The sequence below is a fragment of the Hippoglossus hippoglossus genome, chromosome 7, assembly GCF_009819705.1.
Source record: "Hippoglossus hippoglossus isolate fHipHip1 chromosome 7, fHipHip1.pri, whole genome shotgun sequence".
Lineage (NCBI taxonomy): Eukaryota > Metazoa > Chordata > Actinopteri > Pleuronectiformes > Pleuronectidae > Hippoglossus > Hippoglossus hippoglossus.
In genome coordinates, this window is record NC_047157.1 from 9,338,593 (window position 1) to 9,357,843 (window position 19,251).

The following is a 19,251-nucleotide window of genomic DNA, read 5'->3' on the forward strand; positions in this document are numbered from 1 at the left end:
TCTAACCCACAATCCCTGGGTTAGGAGGCCAGTGCCTTATCCATTAGGCCACCGGGGCTCTTTTCAGATGTGTTTTTCACCCATTTTGGGTGAAAACACGGCACTATGGATCAACATGAGCAACTTGATTTGCTAATGTTTTTGGAAGATGTTTGGCCTCTCATCCAAAAGGCTGTCTCGGTTCTAACTGGGAGGTTCCAGGTATTTAACATCTGTGGGTCTTTGTGTTGAGAGTCGTTGGGTTCAACAGGTATGTTGTTGAAACCCCCAATGGCTCGTTGGTCTATGTTGTACCCTGAGTCAAGGTGTGAATGGCTATTGTTAACTGTAAGTCATAGAACCGCCCTTCTATTATGTGATTCATTAGGGTCACATGAGTGGGGTTGTGGTTGGATATTGAGGTGTCTGGGTAGGTGGCTGACCGACAGAGGTGAATAGCCTGAAAACTCCCATAGTCAGTTAGAACTAATGAAGCCTTTTGGGTTGCACATGAAAAGTCTTCAAAAAACACAAGCATGTCCAGTTTCCTACGTACAGTTGTTCAACTTCTATAGCTAGCATGACCTGGATAACTGAGAATCTTTACAGATATGTTGCAGATATTAATAGGAATTCAACAGTAGCCAGTGCATTACATCTGTGTGCTGAGTGGACAGTTACTAGAAGCTCAAAATGAAAAGTGATGACAGCAGCCTGGTCTCTGTTGTCTTCTTTCTACCAATTTTGCCCATGCCTATGGATTTACAGTAACTGTGGAATCAGTCTAAGTGGGTACCTGGGAGATGTCATGAATCCCATACAACCATTTGTATCACGATCAAAAGCAACAAAATCATGATAACCCAACCCCAAGCGACTGCCACTGCTTCAGGTGCAGCCTATTGAGAGATAATTTACACTACTGTAACAAAACTCTTTGTCATTTCACAAATAATACTATAACTTACGTAAATTATGCAATTATTATTCTATTTAAAAGGTAGGTAGGGAATTTCTACACATTCATATTTTTACACATTAGGCTACAGTTATTGTTTTCCAACTTTGTGATTATATGGGCCCGATGATCAAGTAATCGGATCCCTGATTAAAATGTGGCTAGTTAGGCTAGTTTAATTAGCTCAGGAAGAAGGGTAATAACCCTGAGCTTGTAGAAACCCTGGGCACATTTAAGTCAGCAGTGTGGGGGGGGGGGGGGGGGGGTGAAAGGTGTGAACAAGTTGCGTCTTAAAAAAACGAGGACTCAACTGAACCATGGATTGGAAAAATGAATACACCCCTACCCTGCATGCTTGCCCTGATGTCGAGCTTAAAGTTTTGGCTTAAACTCATTACAGTAATGGAAAAACTGCATGAATGTGAAGCAGAGCCATGCTGAAACAGCTATGCATACTCACGTAACCTGGATAGATACTGTCAAAGTATAATATTCACACAACAATAGCAACGTTTGGTCCATAGGCCTTAATGTGACACTATGGTTTACAGGTAGTAGAAATGTTTTAGAACCAAAAACTGATATTGTGCCTCTTAGTGCTGGGAATTATGGCTCTTTGAAGGGAGCCGGATCTTATGGCCCTGTTCCTCTGAGAGCGTTTCAAAAAACGGCTCATCATTCTCAAGGGGAAAGGGGGGACTTTAAGGGGTTACTCACTTTATCAAAAACACACACACACACACACACAGATAATGCAGACACTCGTTCAAACAGAATTAAGGAGATAATTAGCTATCACTTCATGCAAACTCTGCGATTTAAACAGTTTAAGGTTCTTTAAAAGTATCCTTATAGCAGGCCATCACTCACCACTGGCACATAACCTGAAGAAAAGTTAAATTCCTCAAAATCAACTAACATATAAAAGACCATCTTGGGTTTAAAAGTGATCACAACCACTTTCTGATTATGTTAAATGGCTTCAGATACATGAAACAATCCTGAGGGAAACAATGGGACATTATTATTACTCTGATACCACTGTATTGCATGAAGGGTGAGAAGTCCCACCTCCTCTTTGCCCTTCTCGAAGAGGGGAATGTTCTTACTGTTCACGTAAAGGGGAGAAGCATCACTGGCTTGGATTTTATTAATTTAGGGGTGGCAGGGGATGAAATTTGGGCACACTGTTAACAAGACTCAGCTCCCTTTGTTCAAATGAAAGCCGTTGAAAAGAATCTGATCGTTTTCCACTGTCACAACACTAGTGCCTCTGTTAGTACATTATTGGTTTGGTTCACCTTTCACAAGTGACACTGGTGAATCCATTTTATCATTAGTATCACCTTTTGGTCTCTCACCATAGTTCAACATACAGACAACACTGAACTAATGTTATTTAAAAATCTGACTTACATCATAGTGCCTGGACTTCTTAATTTCCTTGATTGGTGTCATCGGCTCTCCTTTCTTCTGGGAGGTTTTGTTCTCTTTGGGAGTTTGGTTCTCAGACTCCGACTTGGGCTTTGTCTCTGTGGGTTTTGGTTGTTGTTGGGTGTCCTTGGTCGGTACCGGTGCCGTAGCTGGTGTGGTGGTCTTGGTGTCGGTCAGTTGTTTGGCGGCAGTGGGTGCAAATGGTCCGCCACTGCCAGTTCCTGTCTGCGATTTCTGGGCCTGGCCTGTCTTGAGCCCTTGCTGATTGGCAGGTTTGTGGAGAGGGCTCTGCTGGCTGGTTGGCACCTGGTGACGGGGCGAGCCCATTGGCTGGTGCTTGGGAGACGGATGAGGAACTGGTAGGGGTGGATCGTCAAGACTGCCTCCAGACATCAGCCGCTGGGTCTGACAGTTGAGACATAACCACTCCTTTTTCTGAGAACAAAAAAACAACACCAGTTAGTTACAATGAGCCTATTGTTATGGTAATACTTTGTTATTAGATTAGTACCATAATATGGTCAATAAATGTTCTTTGACGTCACAAGCCCTGATTTTATGAAAGGTGCTATCAGATTGAGCTTTGGAATGCAATATCGATTGGTTTATGAAAAGCTTTTTTAAAAACTCAACAAATATGTTATTATATTGCTGCGGTAAGTTTGTGTGGGTGTGTGTTAATAAAAAGGCATTAAATCCTCTTCGCTGAGCAACTTCTCCTCCCGGGTCACACTAGAATGATGTGTTCGGTTCAACTTCTCGGGTTAAATAAGTTTGACCCTTTAACACACTGATTCAAATTTTTAACATTCCTTGTGTCGATTCCACTTCGTCGAGCAGACTAAAGACACAACCACACAAACACAAACACACACACAAACACACACATGCACATACTGCATACACCCAGCAAATCTCATTTCCAGACATTATTAGACTCATTACAGTATGAGTTTGGCTTACGCACACTTCTAAAAGGCCATGTCACTCTGAAGGCTGCAAGGGCTGCACGCTATTTTCATCACATCAACTCCACTCACACTATGAGGCAGATTGACAAAAACTGCATACACACATAAAATATCCTGCCACAGACTATGCACAAGCATAGTATTGACTCATCACTTTTTTTGAAGTTTTTGATGGTGAACTCTCAGCAAATAGTTATTCATACTTACAGTCTACAGTTACGGCGCAACAGCAAGTGTTAATGGTCACCTGGTAAAATCACGCCCAATATTCAATCCCTACCATTTCCTGAGGAAAAATATCTGTCAATCAAGCAGCTGAAAAAGCTGCCTGCTGTGGCCAAAAACGAAACAGTGAGATTCAAATCAAACCTGAAAAAATTACCCGGAGTAACATTTTGGGCGAATTATTCTCTGCGGCTTCACCTGTGACTCCTTTTGCACTGTCATGTTGTCATTTGAAAAAAATGTTAAGATAAAATATTGATTTGAGTGACTTAATGTCCCAATACTTTGAACACCTTTCGACTAACGGGTGATCTCTGGATGGCTACCGTAGGCTGTATATAAAGATGGATGTCCCCAAAAGTGAAACCAAAGGTTCTTAGCATAGGTATGGGCGTCTGCAGTTTAGGTCATGAATCATGACTCGTCCATGTTTGTGGATGGCACATGCACCAAACTAAAAAGTCAAAGTACGCGCCAGATACATTTTTCCCAAGGAATGTTTCTATCATTTTAGACAGTTCTTATCACTGTGATGCAAATCTTTCTGAAGGTTATAAGTTTACTTTTAAATACATTTATATTTATACTTAATTATAAGAAGGTATTGAGAATTAACTGCTACTGTGTTTATCCTATTTTCATGATTTCAAATAGTTTTTCTCCCTCCAGTATCTCCTCACCACATGTTTATTATTTGTCTGTCTCTACCCAGGACAGTAGCTGTTGTTCGGGGCTGGAGAGCAGCTCTGTAACTCATGTCATGAATTATTGATAGATGCAACCCCTTCCTCCTCGACACTTATCTTCCATCTCTGCTCCTTTCCACCCACTCATCGAATCTTCTCTGTTTTCTCTCTTTGCAACATACTCAGGAGGCCTCTTCCTTACACTCCTCCTCATTTTGTCCTTTTTTATCTCTCCTCACTATATCTCGCTCCTGCTTTGTCTTTATCTGAATCCCTTTTGAGAGTTTATCTGTGATTAGGTGCCAAACAAAAGACTCCATCTCTCTCTGTCCCAGTGACTAATGCTCTTCAGGTTTGAGTAGTGGACACTACCGAGTGTTAATTACAGACCACAAAGTTGCCCCAAATTCTCTTTTTCTCACGCCAAAAAAAATATCTATCACTCAGTATTTTAGTCGAGCCACAGATGATCTCTCATTGGCTTTTTACTGCCAGCAAAGGTTAGACAGATATTAGACAGAAACTATTTTGTTTGTTTGTTCTGCAAAAACCTTGATCATGTGTCCAGCAGCTATAAAAAGTTCAACCTCTCTGAGCTTTTTTTTTTTGTTGAAACACAAATCTGGTATGCGACAGCGAAAAGAAGTTGAGCAGAGACAATTGATCTGTCTGGCTGCAACCCAGCTCTCCCTGAGGAACACAACTTAGTCATCTTGAGTTGCTCTGAAAATGTGAACAATCTCAGGACCATTTTTCTGCTACTCTCTTTAAAGTAATTGTTAAACCCACAAATTCTTCAAAATGTCTTTCTTCCACCGAAAAGATTTCAGCATCCAAAATGCAGAGGAGCATTTTCAAAAGTGGAACAAATGACTAGTGTAAGTGTCAAACACTTGAGCAATCTGAGAACCCGACCAGACTTAATCAGGCTGTGCTCAGCTTTCTGAGCACGAAGGATATGAGATAAAAAAGAAGCTGTAACCAGTAAGTGTATGACTTAAAATAGCTGACAATGACGTCTCTGTTGATCAACTCAGAAAACAACAAATAGTCAATTAAGTGATTCACTTATTGTTTCTGCACTCAGAGATATAATGCTGAACCATAGCTCAAATTCCACATAGAGAAGCTACTGTATATCAACTGACTATTGTGAATATTGTTACTTTTATATCTTCCAGCTCAATGTAAATACACATACATCATTCCTTTCTTCTAACTAGGGGTGCTAGAGGATTGTGTTTTAAATGATTAGAGACCATGTGTGTATATCACAACATATATGACTGTATATGTAAGTATATACAGTAGTGTCTGAGACTGTTGAATCAGTTTTTCAAGTCCGACATATCACATCACATCACGTTGGTGTGTGTGTGTGTGTGTGTGTGTGTGTGTGTGTGTGTGTGTGTGTGTGTGTGTGTGTGTGTGTGTGTTGTCCTGCAGAGTGCCCCATCGCTGCACCACTTAACCTACATAGCACCAACAATCTGGGCCTTTCTCCTCCTGTCAATAACACTCACTGAAATGCTCCACCAGTCCTAACTCTCTTTGAGAAGCGCTGCTGTTTTCCATTCTTCCGTCGCTTTCACTCTGAAGCATGTTATGCCTTCAGACTCTCTCTCCTTTCTCTCTCCTCTTTCTTTCTAAAAGTCCTTTTGAAATGTGTTGGGGGATTGTATTTTGGCTCTACCGTCCAGCCCCCTGTGTTTCTTTTACATTTCCTACCCTCTCTGTTTTTCCTATTGCTCTTTTACAGGCTACCTTTCTTTGTCTGTTCAATAAAAGGAAAAGTTATGGATCTGTCTTTAATTCATATGGATCTACTGCGCATCCTATCTCTTCCAGTACTGGTTTGGATTCATGACAGAAGGGTAGAAATAACTCATCCCTGTGCTCAACCCCCACACTCAGCCGCAGGGAGGCCTCACTATTACTCATCAATGAATGTAACGTACTTGTCACAAATTGGCCCTGAGGAAAAATGCATCATCTAAAGGGGATTTGGTGTTGCCTTCTTTTCCTTTCCCTTTATCTGATGCATAACGTAGACACATGGTTCACTGCAATTTGTGTATTTTATACGCAATTTTACATACACTTGCCATATTGATATATACATTAATATTTATTTCAGGAAAATGTTCTCATTAATGTAATTTTTTCAGTAATTAATTCAACCAATCATATACTTAACATAATCAAATGTCAAATACTATTGTGTAAATACTGCCTCCCTTCATTGAAGATATGGAGTAGAATGCTTCTCTAAGCTTCTCTACTTTCCTCAGTTTCACTTCACTTCCATTCTGAGTCATTCTCATCCATTTTCTTTACTTTTCACACATTAGCTCCTGCAGCTCCTCTCTCTTTTGTCTCTTCACTACATGATCGCTAAACATCTTCCCCTTCCTCTTAGCTCTCTTCTCTCTCTCCCCCGTCTGTCTCCTTTTCTCTCCCCCCAACAGAGAGAGGGCTATTTTTACCCAGAGTGCCATTGTTCTGCTCGAGCGCACCCTTCCCTGGCACTGGCTGCTGCTTCAGGCTGCACTCTACTGCAGTGCACACATACACTCATACTTACACAAGCACACACACACACATGTAGACACACGGTTCACATCAATGCAAAATGGAGGAGGCCTGTGCAGCTGAAGGCTAACCAGAATGAGATGACATGCAGAAGGAGGAAGAACAACAGGAGGAGAAAGTGAGTGACACCAACCATGCACAAGTGCGTGCACGCACACAGCAATTCAGCTTAGCCCCTAGTAATGAGAGAGAGAGAGAGAGAGAGAGAGAGAGAGAGAGAGAGAGAGAGAGAGAGAGAGAGAGAGAGAGAGAGAGAGAGAGAGAGAGGAATGAGGAAGAAATGTGGGGAGAGGTGGCAGCCGTTTGAAGTGGACAACAGAGAGACGACGATGACGTTGATGACGATAATGATGGTGGTGGTGAAAGCACCAGAGATGATTTGTTTGTTGAATACACTTTTAACGAGCGGAAGACACGAAAAAAGACAAATATCTCAGGATGAAGATGTCAGAAGAATTTGTGGTGATAACAGTCGATTCTTGTTGATGTGCTTGAAACAAAATCAAGTGACCTCCTCAGCAGAATTCATACGTTACGTCCTGCCTCTGCCTACTGCATGGTGATGACCATCATCATCATCATCATCATCATCATTGCGACAGCCTCACAGTGAACTTCATATGAAAATGTTCTGCAGCAATACAACAGCAACCCCTGGCCAAACATTGATGAGCCAATAAGGGCACAGACAGGTTATGATTGATGGCTGATTGGACCTATCAATTCACTCGGAATGTAGCTGCAGAATCTGCTGAGCTGTGCACTTTCTCTGAGCTATAGCAGACAGTAAAAGTACAGGAGGACACACCCATGAAAGAATGTGTACTGTAAACCTGTGTTTCCTGCACAGCAGTAACACTGTCTCCTGTAACAGTCTGTAATCATGAAACACACAAATGAAATAACTTCCAAAACTTTACACCTGTTTGTCTTTAAAAACATCAAAATACTATCAAACTTTTCAATTTCTTTTCGTATATTCTATAATTCATTTGAACATGTCAGAACAATCTTCCACCCTCCCTCGATGGATACTTCCTGATTCCCTGACTGTCTAATTATTTAACAGTCTTGAACCCAGTGACACCATGTGAGTTTGGAGGCAGGTTTCACCACTCGCTGCACAGCTTACATCAGTATGTGACGAGTCAAACTTTTATATGACAACAAAGACCGTCTTTCACTGGAGCCCTCCCACATCAACACTTCCTCCTCCTGCTATTTTCAGAACAACTAACTCTTGTTCTATATCTCCATCTTAATCCCTGCCTCTGGAGATCTGTCTCCTCTCAACAGTTTTATTTCCTCTCTTTACTTTAGTCCACCGAGACATGTTTAGATTTTTCTTTTAGGTTACTTTCTTCTTCCTCTCTCGCCTTTCCTCATCCTTCTCTTCTTCTTCACTCCCTGTCCAGTGTCCATCAATGAGAGGTATATTTGTGATGTAGATCTTTTTTGTTTTCTCTTCCTTATATGACAACCACTCAGATCATGTGACCCCTTGGAGGGGCCAAGCCCATAGGTTGGGAACATATAGACTGTATATAAAGTTGGACAATGTGTCTCCACTTCCTCCAACTATCCAGAAATGAAATGAAATTATCTCTGAAACGAAGGCGGCCACCTTGCCAATTTGGAGCCAGATTCAAAGCATTAGCGATTGGGGGATGGAGCCACAGTCCAAATGACGAGAACTATCCAAAATGACAGAAACCATCTTTGAAAGATTTTGATGTGTACTTTGACTTTTAAGTTTGGTCAATGTCCCACCCTCTAACATGGAGGAGGTGGAATTTATATATTGTAAATGGAGTTGTTACAATGCTGTACCTTAACTAAAGTAGAGGATCTGATTAGTTCTTCCGCACGAACCTTTACACACCTTCTTGTTTTATGCAGTATATCTGAATCAGTTGTAGTATGTTTACATTTGTTTTGATTTACTATTAATCAGTATTTTACTAACAGCAATAGCAAAGTAATTACGGATCATTGTTGGATTGAAACTAGTAAGATGTCTTTAAATGTATTTTAGATGTTCTGTTGTGTGGCCAACACAGTACAGGGAACTCGTTTGAAATAAACCAAACTGAAATTAGATAAATCAAGCATGCAAATGCAGTAAATGTATTTACTCAGACATCTGACATTTTCCGAATAAACAACATTATACATGTTTATTCTATTAAACTCTGTTGTAGGGCTTTGTTAATTACATACTCTAAACGCCAGTGCTAATTAAACAGTTTTAGAGTATTAATCTTGGCTTGTGCAGGCAAACATGAACATTACACACTTAGCCTACACATCCACAAACACACACACACACACACACACACACACACACACACACACACACACACACACACACACACACACACACACACACGCACACGCACACATGTGTCCTATGGGATAACACACCGGGGATATTACTGTAAGGAGGCAGTGACATTTGTGAGATCTGTACATAAGCATACACATATATGCACACATAGACACACACCAGCTGGATTAACGGTGGAGGATTTTATCCAACACTCCTTTCGCACTGTTAGAAGCAAGAAAGGCAGGGATGGAGGGAACAAGAGAAGGAGAGGGAAAGAAAATGGAGGAGAAGAAGCCATAAAAGCTGGAGATAAGAGTTTAGAAGAGAGTGACACAAGCAGGAGAGGGAGTTGGGGAGAGGATGAAGGCAGAATTGACGAGGAGAGGCAGGAAGGTATGAATTAAAGGTGGAGGAGGAGAAAAAGAAGGAGGGGAAGGAAATAGAGGAATAAATTAGAGGGCTGAGGAAGTACAGAGGAGGAGGGGGGTGCTGGGGGAGGAAAGATAGGAGGGGATGAATTATAGGTGTGAAAACCAGTGAAGGAGAGAAAAGGCAAGAGATAAATTAGAAGTGGAGGGGAGAAACAAATGGTAGAAATAAAGAGGAGGAAGTGAAGGAAGAGTGGACAGTAAGTGTGGATGGAAAGTAGAATTGACAAGAGGAGAATCAGTTTTCTTTATCCTGCTTATGTAACTAAAAACATATATTTTTTTATTTTAAAAATATTTTTATTTTATCATCACAGTGGATCCTCTGTAATTATGTAACTGTATTGTGAGAGGCAGAGAAGTGGGCATAAGGATTTATACGTGTGTTTGTGCTAATGTGTACACATTTTGTTTTATTGCCCACATTATACCTCTTCAACTTCCTACTTTCTGTCTTTCTCTCTTCACCGTGCCGATGTAAAACCCAGATGAGGTTTATCTGCCCACCTCCTTCCTCAGCTGATACTATGTGTGGGAGGAACTTATTCGCATATGTTGTCATTTCATAGCTGGAATCCGAATAAAACAGTGATCGACTGTGACTGTTATAATTTGATTAACCTTCAGACCAGGGTGCACCTCTCATCTATTTACGTGGCACATAATGACGTAAGACTCCTACGTTGCCAGGGTTCTATCTTCTCCCGATCCTGTACTCTCCAACATATTGAGAACCTGCAACAAATGTCCTCCAGCTCTGTGTTCACTTAATATGTCGTGCTGTTGAACTCATCAAAAGCGTTCTTTGTTCCTAAGCATAGCTTATTATTAGGGTTAGTCCATCCACCATTATCTATATCGCTTTTTCATTGAGTAACGCTTCAGAGCTGGAGCCAATCCCAGCTGACATTAGGCGAGAGGCGGGGTACACCCTGGACAGGTCGCCAGTCCACCTCAGGGCCAACATGCAGAGACAAACAACCATTCACACTCATGTTCACACCTACGGACAAGGTAGAGTGTCAAATTAACCTAACCCCCAATCTGCAAGTCTTTGGACTGTGGGAGGAAGCTGGAGTACCAACCCACTCTGAAACAAGGAGAACAACAGTGCTAACCACCCAATCCTCTGCACACGCATAGTGAGCTAACAGGCACCCTTATTAGGGCTAAGTCTATGGATATTGCTCCAGCTAGCGTGTGCATTTTTCTGTCCAAAATCTGAATGGGCCAGAGAAAAACTTATTGAGGCTACACCTGAATCACCAAGCATTCTGTCTTTTGTGTTTTCACCAATTACAAGCACATGCAGTCTAAAAAATCAAGTAGATACCTCAGCCAACTTGACCATACCTGACCCAACTTGAACATAATTTCCAGATTTTTGTCCACTTGAGCCGTGAATCCAGGGTTATATGCAGACGGATAAATAGGGTAGAAGTATAAACGTATGTAATATGAATTTTTAACACTGATGACAGAGTTTTCCTGCCACAACAAACCTGGGATTTGAACCAGTGACCTGACTGAGACATGTTGACTGGCCTAGAGGTGGAAGCCTTCATGGATGGGAGAAAGAAACTGAACAATGGGAGCCAAGGCTTGTTTAGAATCTGACACACATATCTTTAAACAGGCTTTCTCTCTCTCTGTCTCTCTGTCTCTCTCTGTCTCTCTCTGTCTCTCACCCAATGATTCACTAGAATGTAATCTAAATCAATTTACTATTTGATTTAGCAGTGAATCAAAGTACTGTGCCTTGATAAGAATGGTGTTGCTGGGAATCCTCACCAAGCGTGCAGAGCTTTTTAATCCTCTTTCAGCTTGTTGTCTTGTTTTTACAGCACAGTTACTGTGTTCTAGTTCAGTCTCATGCATCATCGGCCATGTTTCTGACAGCAGCAGGCAGCTCTTTTCAGTGAAAAAGCTCTGGTAAAGCCACTGTGTGCTTTAGGCCCATGCAGGACAATGGCTTGTTGATAGAAAAATGCTAAATGGCTGTAAATGTTGCTCTGCCTCTGATGAATGAAGTGGGTAGTTGTTTGCTAACGAATAAGCTATAACATTTAAGCATTTAAGATAAAAAAAGACAAGCACAGATTGACTTCCTCTGCAGAAATAGGTCTCGTCTGGAGAGCAACATTAATACAACATTTGCATAGTTTGTTTTCTTTATATTTAATAGAAAGAAATTGAACATTTTAGTTACTACACCCAAACACTGCCAGAGTGACTCTTTTTTTGCTGTTGACAAACCTAAATATAAATGATATGCTCTTTAAAAAATGTCTTTAAGCTAAGTTTGAAAACTTGCTTTTTGTGTTCTTGCTTCATAATGTGACTTCAGCACTTCTATTCTTAGACTTCTTACTCCTATTTTTCTTGTTTTCATCTGCAGAGCTGCAACACAAATTATGTCTTTGGGGACACAAAAGTTGATCATGTTGAAGTTCTAGTCTCGCTGTGTGTGTACACATATTTTAACCTCATTCTCGGTGGTGGAGGGAGGGGTGCTGGGTAATATTAGGATTTAATTTATCTGGCCTTGGTTTCAGCAAGAGAGAGACTGCAGCCTTTGAAGTGCTGAAGAGTGTACTTTGAAGTGCAGGAGGCAGCGCTCACTTGGACAGGAGCATTATGGGTGGTGGGGTGCTCGCTCATCCCGCGGGGTAAAGAAAAAAAGACATGATCAGACAGATGCTAGGGAGGCGGTTAGAGGAAAGAAAAGTTTGGACAAGGAGTGGGTGACGAGAGGAGAGGAGAGGAGAGGAGAAGTCTCCCAGTTATTCACCACAGCATTTATTTAATCTGACTACATAATACTAGTTTTCCATTAACATGGAGGGAGCGGGGTTTATGACCTGTACTACAGCCAGCCACTAGGAGGAGATCAAGATGCTTTGGCCTCACTTTAGTGGCGTAATCATGCCGTCCATCTTTATATACAGGTCTAGGGTTTCATTATTTTTATGGTTGGTTTGTTAATTTAATTGCCAGGTTGGGCTGCTGTGGAAAACCACTAACTCCTACACGTGAAAGAAGAAATTGGGTATAAAGTGGGTAAAAGACACAAACCAGGATTGAAAGAAAGAAAAGATGAAATATGAGGATGAAGAGATATGAGGTGACAGGAAAAATGTAGGACGACGCAAGGAAAGCAGAATATAGTTTCTGATGATTGGATTATTTTGGGTTTTCCCTTCCCAATGCGAAACAGCAGCGTCTCTGTGCAAGATAGAGACTGTGCCTCAGTTTAAGGCCTGGTAAACTGAGCTCATTGGTATATTACACATTGACAAATATGGTGTGGTAAATTGGGCTCTCTTAATAAATGTTCTGATTTATGGCAGCCATTTCTGCATCAAATTATACTGAACCTGAGCAGCAACAAAACCCATGGTCATTAAGGGCTTGTGCTACTCTCTTTAAACATAAATTTTGTTTCTATGTTTTCTCCAATTTATTATGAAAATTCTTCAAAGAATATATTATTTAAAGAGAAAAGGAGGGAGAGAGAACGGGGGAGCAAGAAGTAATCAGAGAGCCAGCAGAGGCGCATGCAAAATGTCAGAGTGAAAGAGAGAGGCAGAGGCAGACGATAAGGATATTAGTGAATTAGAAAGAGAGATGAGAGGAGGATGAGAGGAGAGATGAAGAGAGGAGAGGAGGAGGAGGAGGAGGAGGAGGAGGAGGAGAAAAAAGAGAGGCGGATTCCAAAAATGTACAGTGAATTAGTTCTGCCTCATGAAACTGGCGGAGAAATGCTTTGCGGCTAGGATTTCTGTGTGTGTGTGTGTGTGTGTGTGTGTGTGTGTGTGTGTGTGTGTGTGTGTTTGTGTGTGTGTGTGTGTGTGCATTTCCATTCAGTGTGTTTATGCTGTGTCCTGGTGCCTGAATGCTGGGATATGTGAGCACAGTCTTGCCTGCTTGTGTTTGCGTGTGTATTTGTGTACGTGAGTGAGTGTGCACGCGGTTGTTTGTAAAGAGCATCACTGCCTCCCCAGAACAGAGCTGACGCCGTGTTGACATTTAGACAAAAACACAAGCTCCGTCTTTTGAAAGAGCAACTCTGAGAGTGAAGCTCGCACAGAGGTGACAGGGTCAGACATGACTGCTCCTGCTGCTGCTGCTGCTGCTGCTGCTGAGAACACAACACAAAAAGAAAAAAAACACAAACTGTACCTGTGACGGGCTTTTATTTTCAACCCTCTCATAGCTCCTCAGGCACAGCCACACACACACACTGGCCTAAAATCAGAAGCTGTGGATAATTTCTGGTGTGGACTATGATTCAGAAACTTAACCCCACATTATGAACTGAAGCATGAGAACAAAATAATTACTCTTCCAAATCAGTTGTGACTAATTTACTTTACTAAGAGAGTCTCATCCTCACCATCGGCAAATAAGAACTTTCAAAAATAAATGTTTGCTTTGCTGATGCAATAGTACCTGACATCTTGGCAATTCAAACTTTCAAACGCTCGCTCTCAAAAAGCAGCCACTTGAAAGAGAGCTTTGAGGATGTTTCAGCAGCATACAGGCTCAGGTACAAAGGAGTTTTGACTAGAGTTCTCTTTATGAGTTGTATGATTTTAAGGTGCATACAAAGTCACTTCATGTGAGCTAATAAACCATATGATATCCAACCAAAACCTCGAACAAAACTTGGTGGAAGTTGAAGAGGTCCATACACACACACACACACACACACACACACACACACACACACACACACACACACACACACACACACACACACACACACACACACACACACACACACACAGTGTGTTAAGGTCAGTGTCATCTGTCCTTCAATGTGTGACTCACCCCCTCCACCCCCAGCTGCTCTGATTTTCCCCCAATACGTGTGTGTTTGTGTGTGTGTGTGTGTGTGTGTGTGTGTGTGTGTGTGTGTGTGTGTGTCTGTTGACCCTGACTTACAGTTTGCTGAGTCACCCTCTATAAAAAATCACACACTTTTTTTGCATACTGTGCAGCCACACAATATCTAGGTCAGCCTTCACTCTGCCATTTATGAGCTCCAGTGTTTTGCTCAAGAGCACTTCAACAGGAGAAGCCTCATTTATATTGCAGTGGCCCCTGTTATTGGTTTGAGTGGTGAGTGAGATCATAACAGTGTTCGTGTTTAATCAGATGCTGAGTTGCAGGACTTTCCTGGCCTCAGTCGTCATTAAAGCCTGGTCTCCATCTAAAAGGCCATAATCTATGTCTGACGGTGACATCCCTGTTACACAGCAGCACTAGCAGTGTGTGTGGGTGTGTGTGGGTGTGTGTGTGTGTGCAGCTGCAGGGTGATATTTGTGCAGCATTTAACCCAATGCCCCCAATACAATGCATCACGTGGAACACACACCTCCCTCACCAGCGCACATACATACCGACCTAACCTAAAAAAAAAGATGCCCCCATATAAATATGTTGATGTATTCAGACACCAACGAACACAGAGTCTTGCAAACAGAGGGTACACAGTCACACAGCAGAGACCTCTACCCTCTCGTCCAATCAGATCTCCCAGTAGGAACGCGCTCACACTGTGCAGTGGAATTATCCACCTGCTCTGAAAGACGAGGGCTCCAGATGAATCACACTGCTGCAGCTGTTTTTCTCTTTTCTCCTCTTTTCTTTTCTCCTCATTTACATTTAGTTCCTCTTGAATTGTTTCTTGTCTCTCTTCCAGTCGGCCTCAACTCCTCTGGTCCTTTCCCAAGCAATGTTTCCATAAACAGTCAAGTTTTAAATGTGCCTTTGCCCATCTCTAAGAATATAGTTTTCCATATATATGTTTGGCCTCTATCATTTTCAGCTTAAACGGATGTGGACTTTAAAAAACTGAGGTTTTCCTTTAAATTAAAAATATAAAGTAAATAAATACATATAAAATGTGAGAGAGAAGACATTGAGTAAATATAGGTTGTATAGAGAGTAAGGTTAGGTAGAGGAGCTGTAGACATAAAAAATTGAAAAATGGTTGTTGGCTAATGATGGTAATATTAATATTAATGGTATTTTGGTAAATATTTTGGATATCTTAAATTTAAAGGCCTTTGCCATGTTTTTGATGTGATTAATTCACATGTTATTAAGATTATCAACCTGTATTTGGGTGAGTTTATGTGTGTGTATGTGCACTATGCCTGGTTGTCTGAAGATCAGCAGTATAGCTGCAGGGGCAACACGGCCACTACATGCTGATTATTTGTCATCTCTGGGCAGAGATGACATGATGCCTGTCACTGCAGCTCAGATTGGCATTGATTAGGTGTCATAGATGATTCTCTTCCCCCATCATTTGTTCATGGAATAGGACAGAGAGAACCAGACCAGAAACTGATGTCCCACTGGTGCGAGGGCAGCCAGCGTTGGAAGAAGAAGGGAAGATGAAGGGAGAGAGACAAATGGTGGAGGGAGTCTTTAAATGAAAATTCCTGTATCTGTCAACTTTAATCAGAGTTTTGTAATCTTGGTAACACTGACACGGATATAGATAGAAAATTATTGTAATCCATTCCAATGATCTACTCTCAGCAAATCAAGGTTTGCGTAAAGATTTTATTGACGAAGCTCCTTAGATTGTTAAAAGATGTGTTTCTCTTACGTTTACGTTTAGATCACTAACCTATAACCATTAATCCACACATGACCCCTGGCAGGACCATCAATAGAGAGAAAATGGTAAGGGACACAAGGGAGTATACAGGACGGCAGTGACCATCTGTAATTACACACTGAGGAAAAACAAACACGAAAAAAAAGCTGACCATGATTTTAGCTTGTTTCCTGCAGCTATTTGCTTACATAGTGTGTTATACTGTAAATATGGCATATTTATTTTCACAGTCACTTTTTGCTTATTTTCTTTCTTTTTAGGACTCATAGGACTCATCATTAGTTTCATCTTTGTGTTTTGAACAATAAGACTGGTCCAGGGTTTGTTTAGCTTGGTTGAGCACAACTACTGATCTCTGCTGTATTTGCTCAAACACACGGGGTAACTGCTTGTTTAAACTGTCCTAAAAGCTAATAAATAATAATGATAACAATAATGATGAACTGGTTTGCCAGTGCCCTCCAAAACAACATAACAGGCCTTTGGTGGTTTTAAAACTCCAGAGTAGTGTGGACGTCACATGTATCCACAGCAGAGTTGATGCACTTTCAAATGAAAACATTTTCATTTTCAATTATTATGAACAATTTGCCTCTTGCTGCCGAAACAATGACTGTCTGCATGGACGGTAAAAACATTATTGACAAAAGTGTGAGCAAGCACGCATCAAATAAAGTGCACACAACTATACAATCTCTAATGTTAGTATGAGATGTGTAAAAACGTTTTTTGGTTCATTATGAAACTGGTGCAGGACAAATCAGAATTTGGCTGGTCGCCCAAGTCTAGATAATTAATGGGAAACGCTCATCACGGACTGTGCTCAGATACTAGATAACTAAGTTGTATGATCTCGTGGCCACACAGAGAAGCAGTGTGCTGACTGATTGACGACTGTTAATAATGTAACCCAGACCCCGAAAAAACTAACACAAGCATGTCAAATTTTAACGGTCAAACCCAACAGCTACTTGAAGTTGTAAAATCAGGCCAGAATGTCCTGTCTCTAAAGGTCTATAACAGGTCCTCACAAAGATAGAAGTAAAAGGACACAAACGCACTCATGCAAACACAGAAATCATATGCTGGCAGTTCAGACTGAGTCAATCAGTGGAAAAGAATTAGTTCCATAATCTGCGGCGCTGCAGTGACCATGAGGCTTCACTGGCCAAAACAACAACAGAGAGGAAATAGATCGCCTGTAAAAACACTGCACAGCAGCTATTGGAAGATCCCATGCCCCCGTACTGTAATTAAGAACATACAGTCACATGCCACCACACAAACACAACACACATACACACATACACACATACACTGCATTGCACTGCATTACACTACACTGCTATTTCTCCACATCCCTTGGGACAACTTAACGGTAAAGCTATCTTCAACCAAATGGGAAATTGACTGCCTTTCAACACTTTCAGCACACACACAAACACACACACACACACACACACACGCACGCACACATACATACACACACACCTTAGTACATAAAATTGTATTGATTAGTATCCGAAAGACCTGATTGGTCAGTTTCAGGGCAGAATCTACTCCAGTTGGACCAAGAGGCCTGGCTGTAATTTGATTCCACAAAAGACTCCAGGGGGGGTTTTCTAACTGTTTTATGCTTGCGTGCACAGGAGTGTGTGTATTTGTGTGTGTGTATGTACAGTATGTGTGTTTGCTCGGAGGCTACATCAATTTACCCTCCTCCTCTCCCAGGGGAGTTACAGAGATAGTACACCTGCTCTCTTTCCCTCATTTTCTGTTTGCCATAAAACTCTGCCTGTCACTCTGCTGCTTTATTTCCATACTCTCCTATGTTTGACTACAAATCCACCTTCATTTAAATTCAACACAATAGTATTAGTTTATACATCAATTGTTTATCTATCGCCGCCGTGGGTAATGTGTGAACACAAACAGTGGGAAAAAAACCATGACCACTTATATTTACACTTATTGTTGTGTTCTTTTTCTGAAAAATGGTGTAGGTTAGGTCAAGAGGATTAGTAGGTAATGTAGACAGTGATTGAAACAACAATAAAATTACCCTACAACGGCTGATAGCATTACACATCCCTGTACATCCCTGGTTACATCCAGATGTAATAAGTCTTATTCCACATATATTATATGTTTGTCATTTCAGCTGTCTGATGGCAACTGCAGACTTTCAGAAAAAAAAGCCCCTGGCTACTGAGAGCATTAACATAATAAAATGGAGAAAAGTGCATCATGTACTTGAGAAGATGGTAGTTTAGGCTGTGGACAAGGAGAGAAGTGGAGTTGACAGTCTATTGAGGAGATGTTATTGCATGTCTTTGTTTGTGTGTGTCACTAAATGAAGTGATCCATAATAAGTATAACTACAGCAGGAGTTTGGCAGCTGTACAGAGCTCCAGACACACTTTACACTCCCATCATCCTTTTCTTTTATCTCTTTCTCAGTTTCCCTTTTCTCCTCTTTCTGCAGCTTCACCTGATCCCTCTAACTTCACCATTACTGTCATCTTGTCTATTTGACATGAAATTGAGTTTGGGTCCCATTAACAGACTGAATAATAGACTGTGTGGCCGTATATTTCATCAAATATTATTTGGCCAGCAGTTAGAAAACTAAATAAACAAGGCTCTGATTGTGACTGAGTCAGTGCTTTGCTGGAAGAAGACACAAGGTGGTGGGGGCTTTCACGCACCTACTTTATTTGGTCTGGCCCTTTGGACTTTTCTGTTTGGTCCGGACCAAAATAACAGGTGTGAAAGGTGCCAAAATTTAGTCCAAATAAAAAAGGTGGTCTTGGTCCAGATCAAACATGGTTTGAATTGTTTGCAGTGTAACACTTTTTTCTATAGTTCAGACTTCTTGATCGATGGCAGGTAGTTGAGACAGCATTGAACAACAGAAGTGGAAAAATAAGTGGAAAAAAGATTAACAACATGCCAATGTTACACCCACGCCTGTCTACAAACCAATCACTGTCTAGTATGTAGACACAGCGT

General features: G+C 41.3%; 1 protein-coding gene and 1 non-coding gene across 2 annotated transcripts in view; both read right to left on the bottom strand.

Moving 5' to 3' along the window:
* trnar-ccu overlaps nucleotides 1-58 on the bottom strand; it is a 73-nt gene extending 15 nt beyond the window's left edge. The window contains exon 1 of the tRNA in view: nucleotides 1-58. This exon is cut by the window's left edge and continues 15 nt beyond it. This is a non-coding gene — a tRNA (tRNA-Arg).
* The window catches only part of bsna (bassoon presynaptic cytomatrix protein a), a 113,367-nt gene that overhangs the window by 42,791 nt on the left and 51,325 nt on the right, over nucleotides 1-19,251 (bottom strand). The window contains exon 3 of the mRNA XM_034590527.1: nucleotides 2,354-2,806. Within this exon, the coding sequence (XP_034446418.1) occupies nucleotides 2,354-2,806 (453 nt within the window). The remainder of the gene's footprint in view (nucleotides 1-2,353; nucleotides 2,807-19,251) is intronic.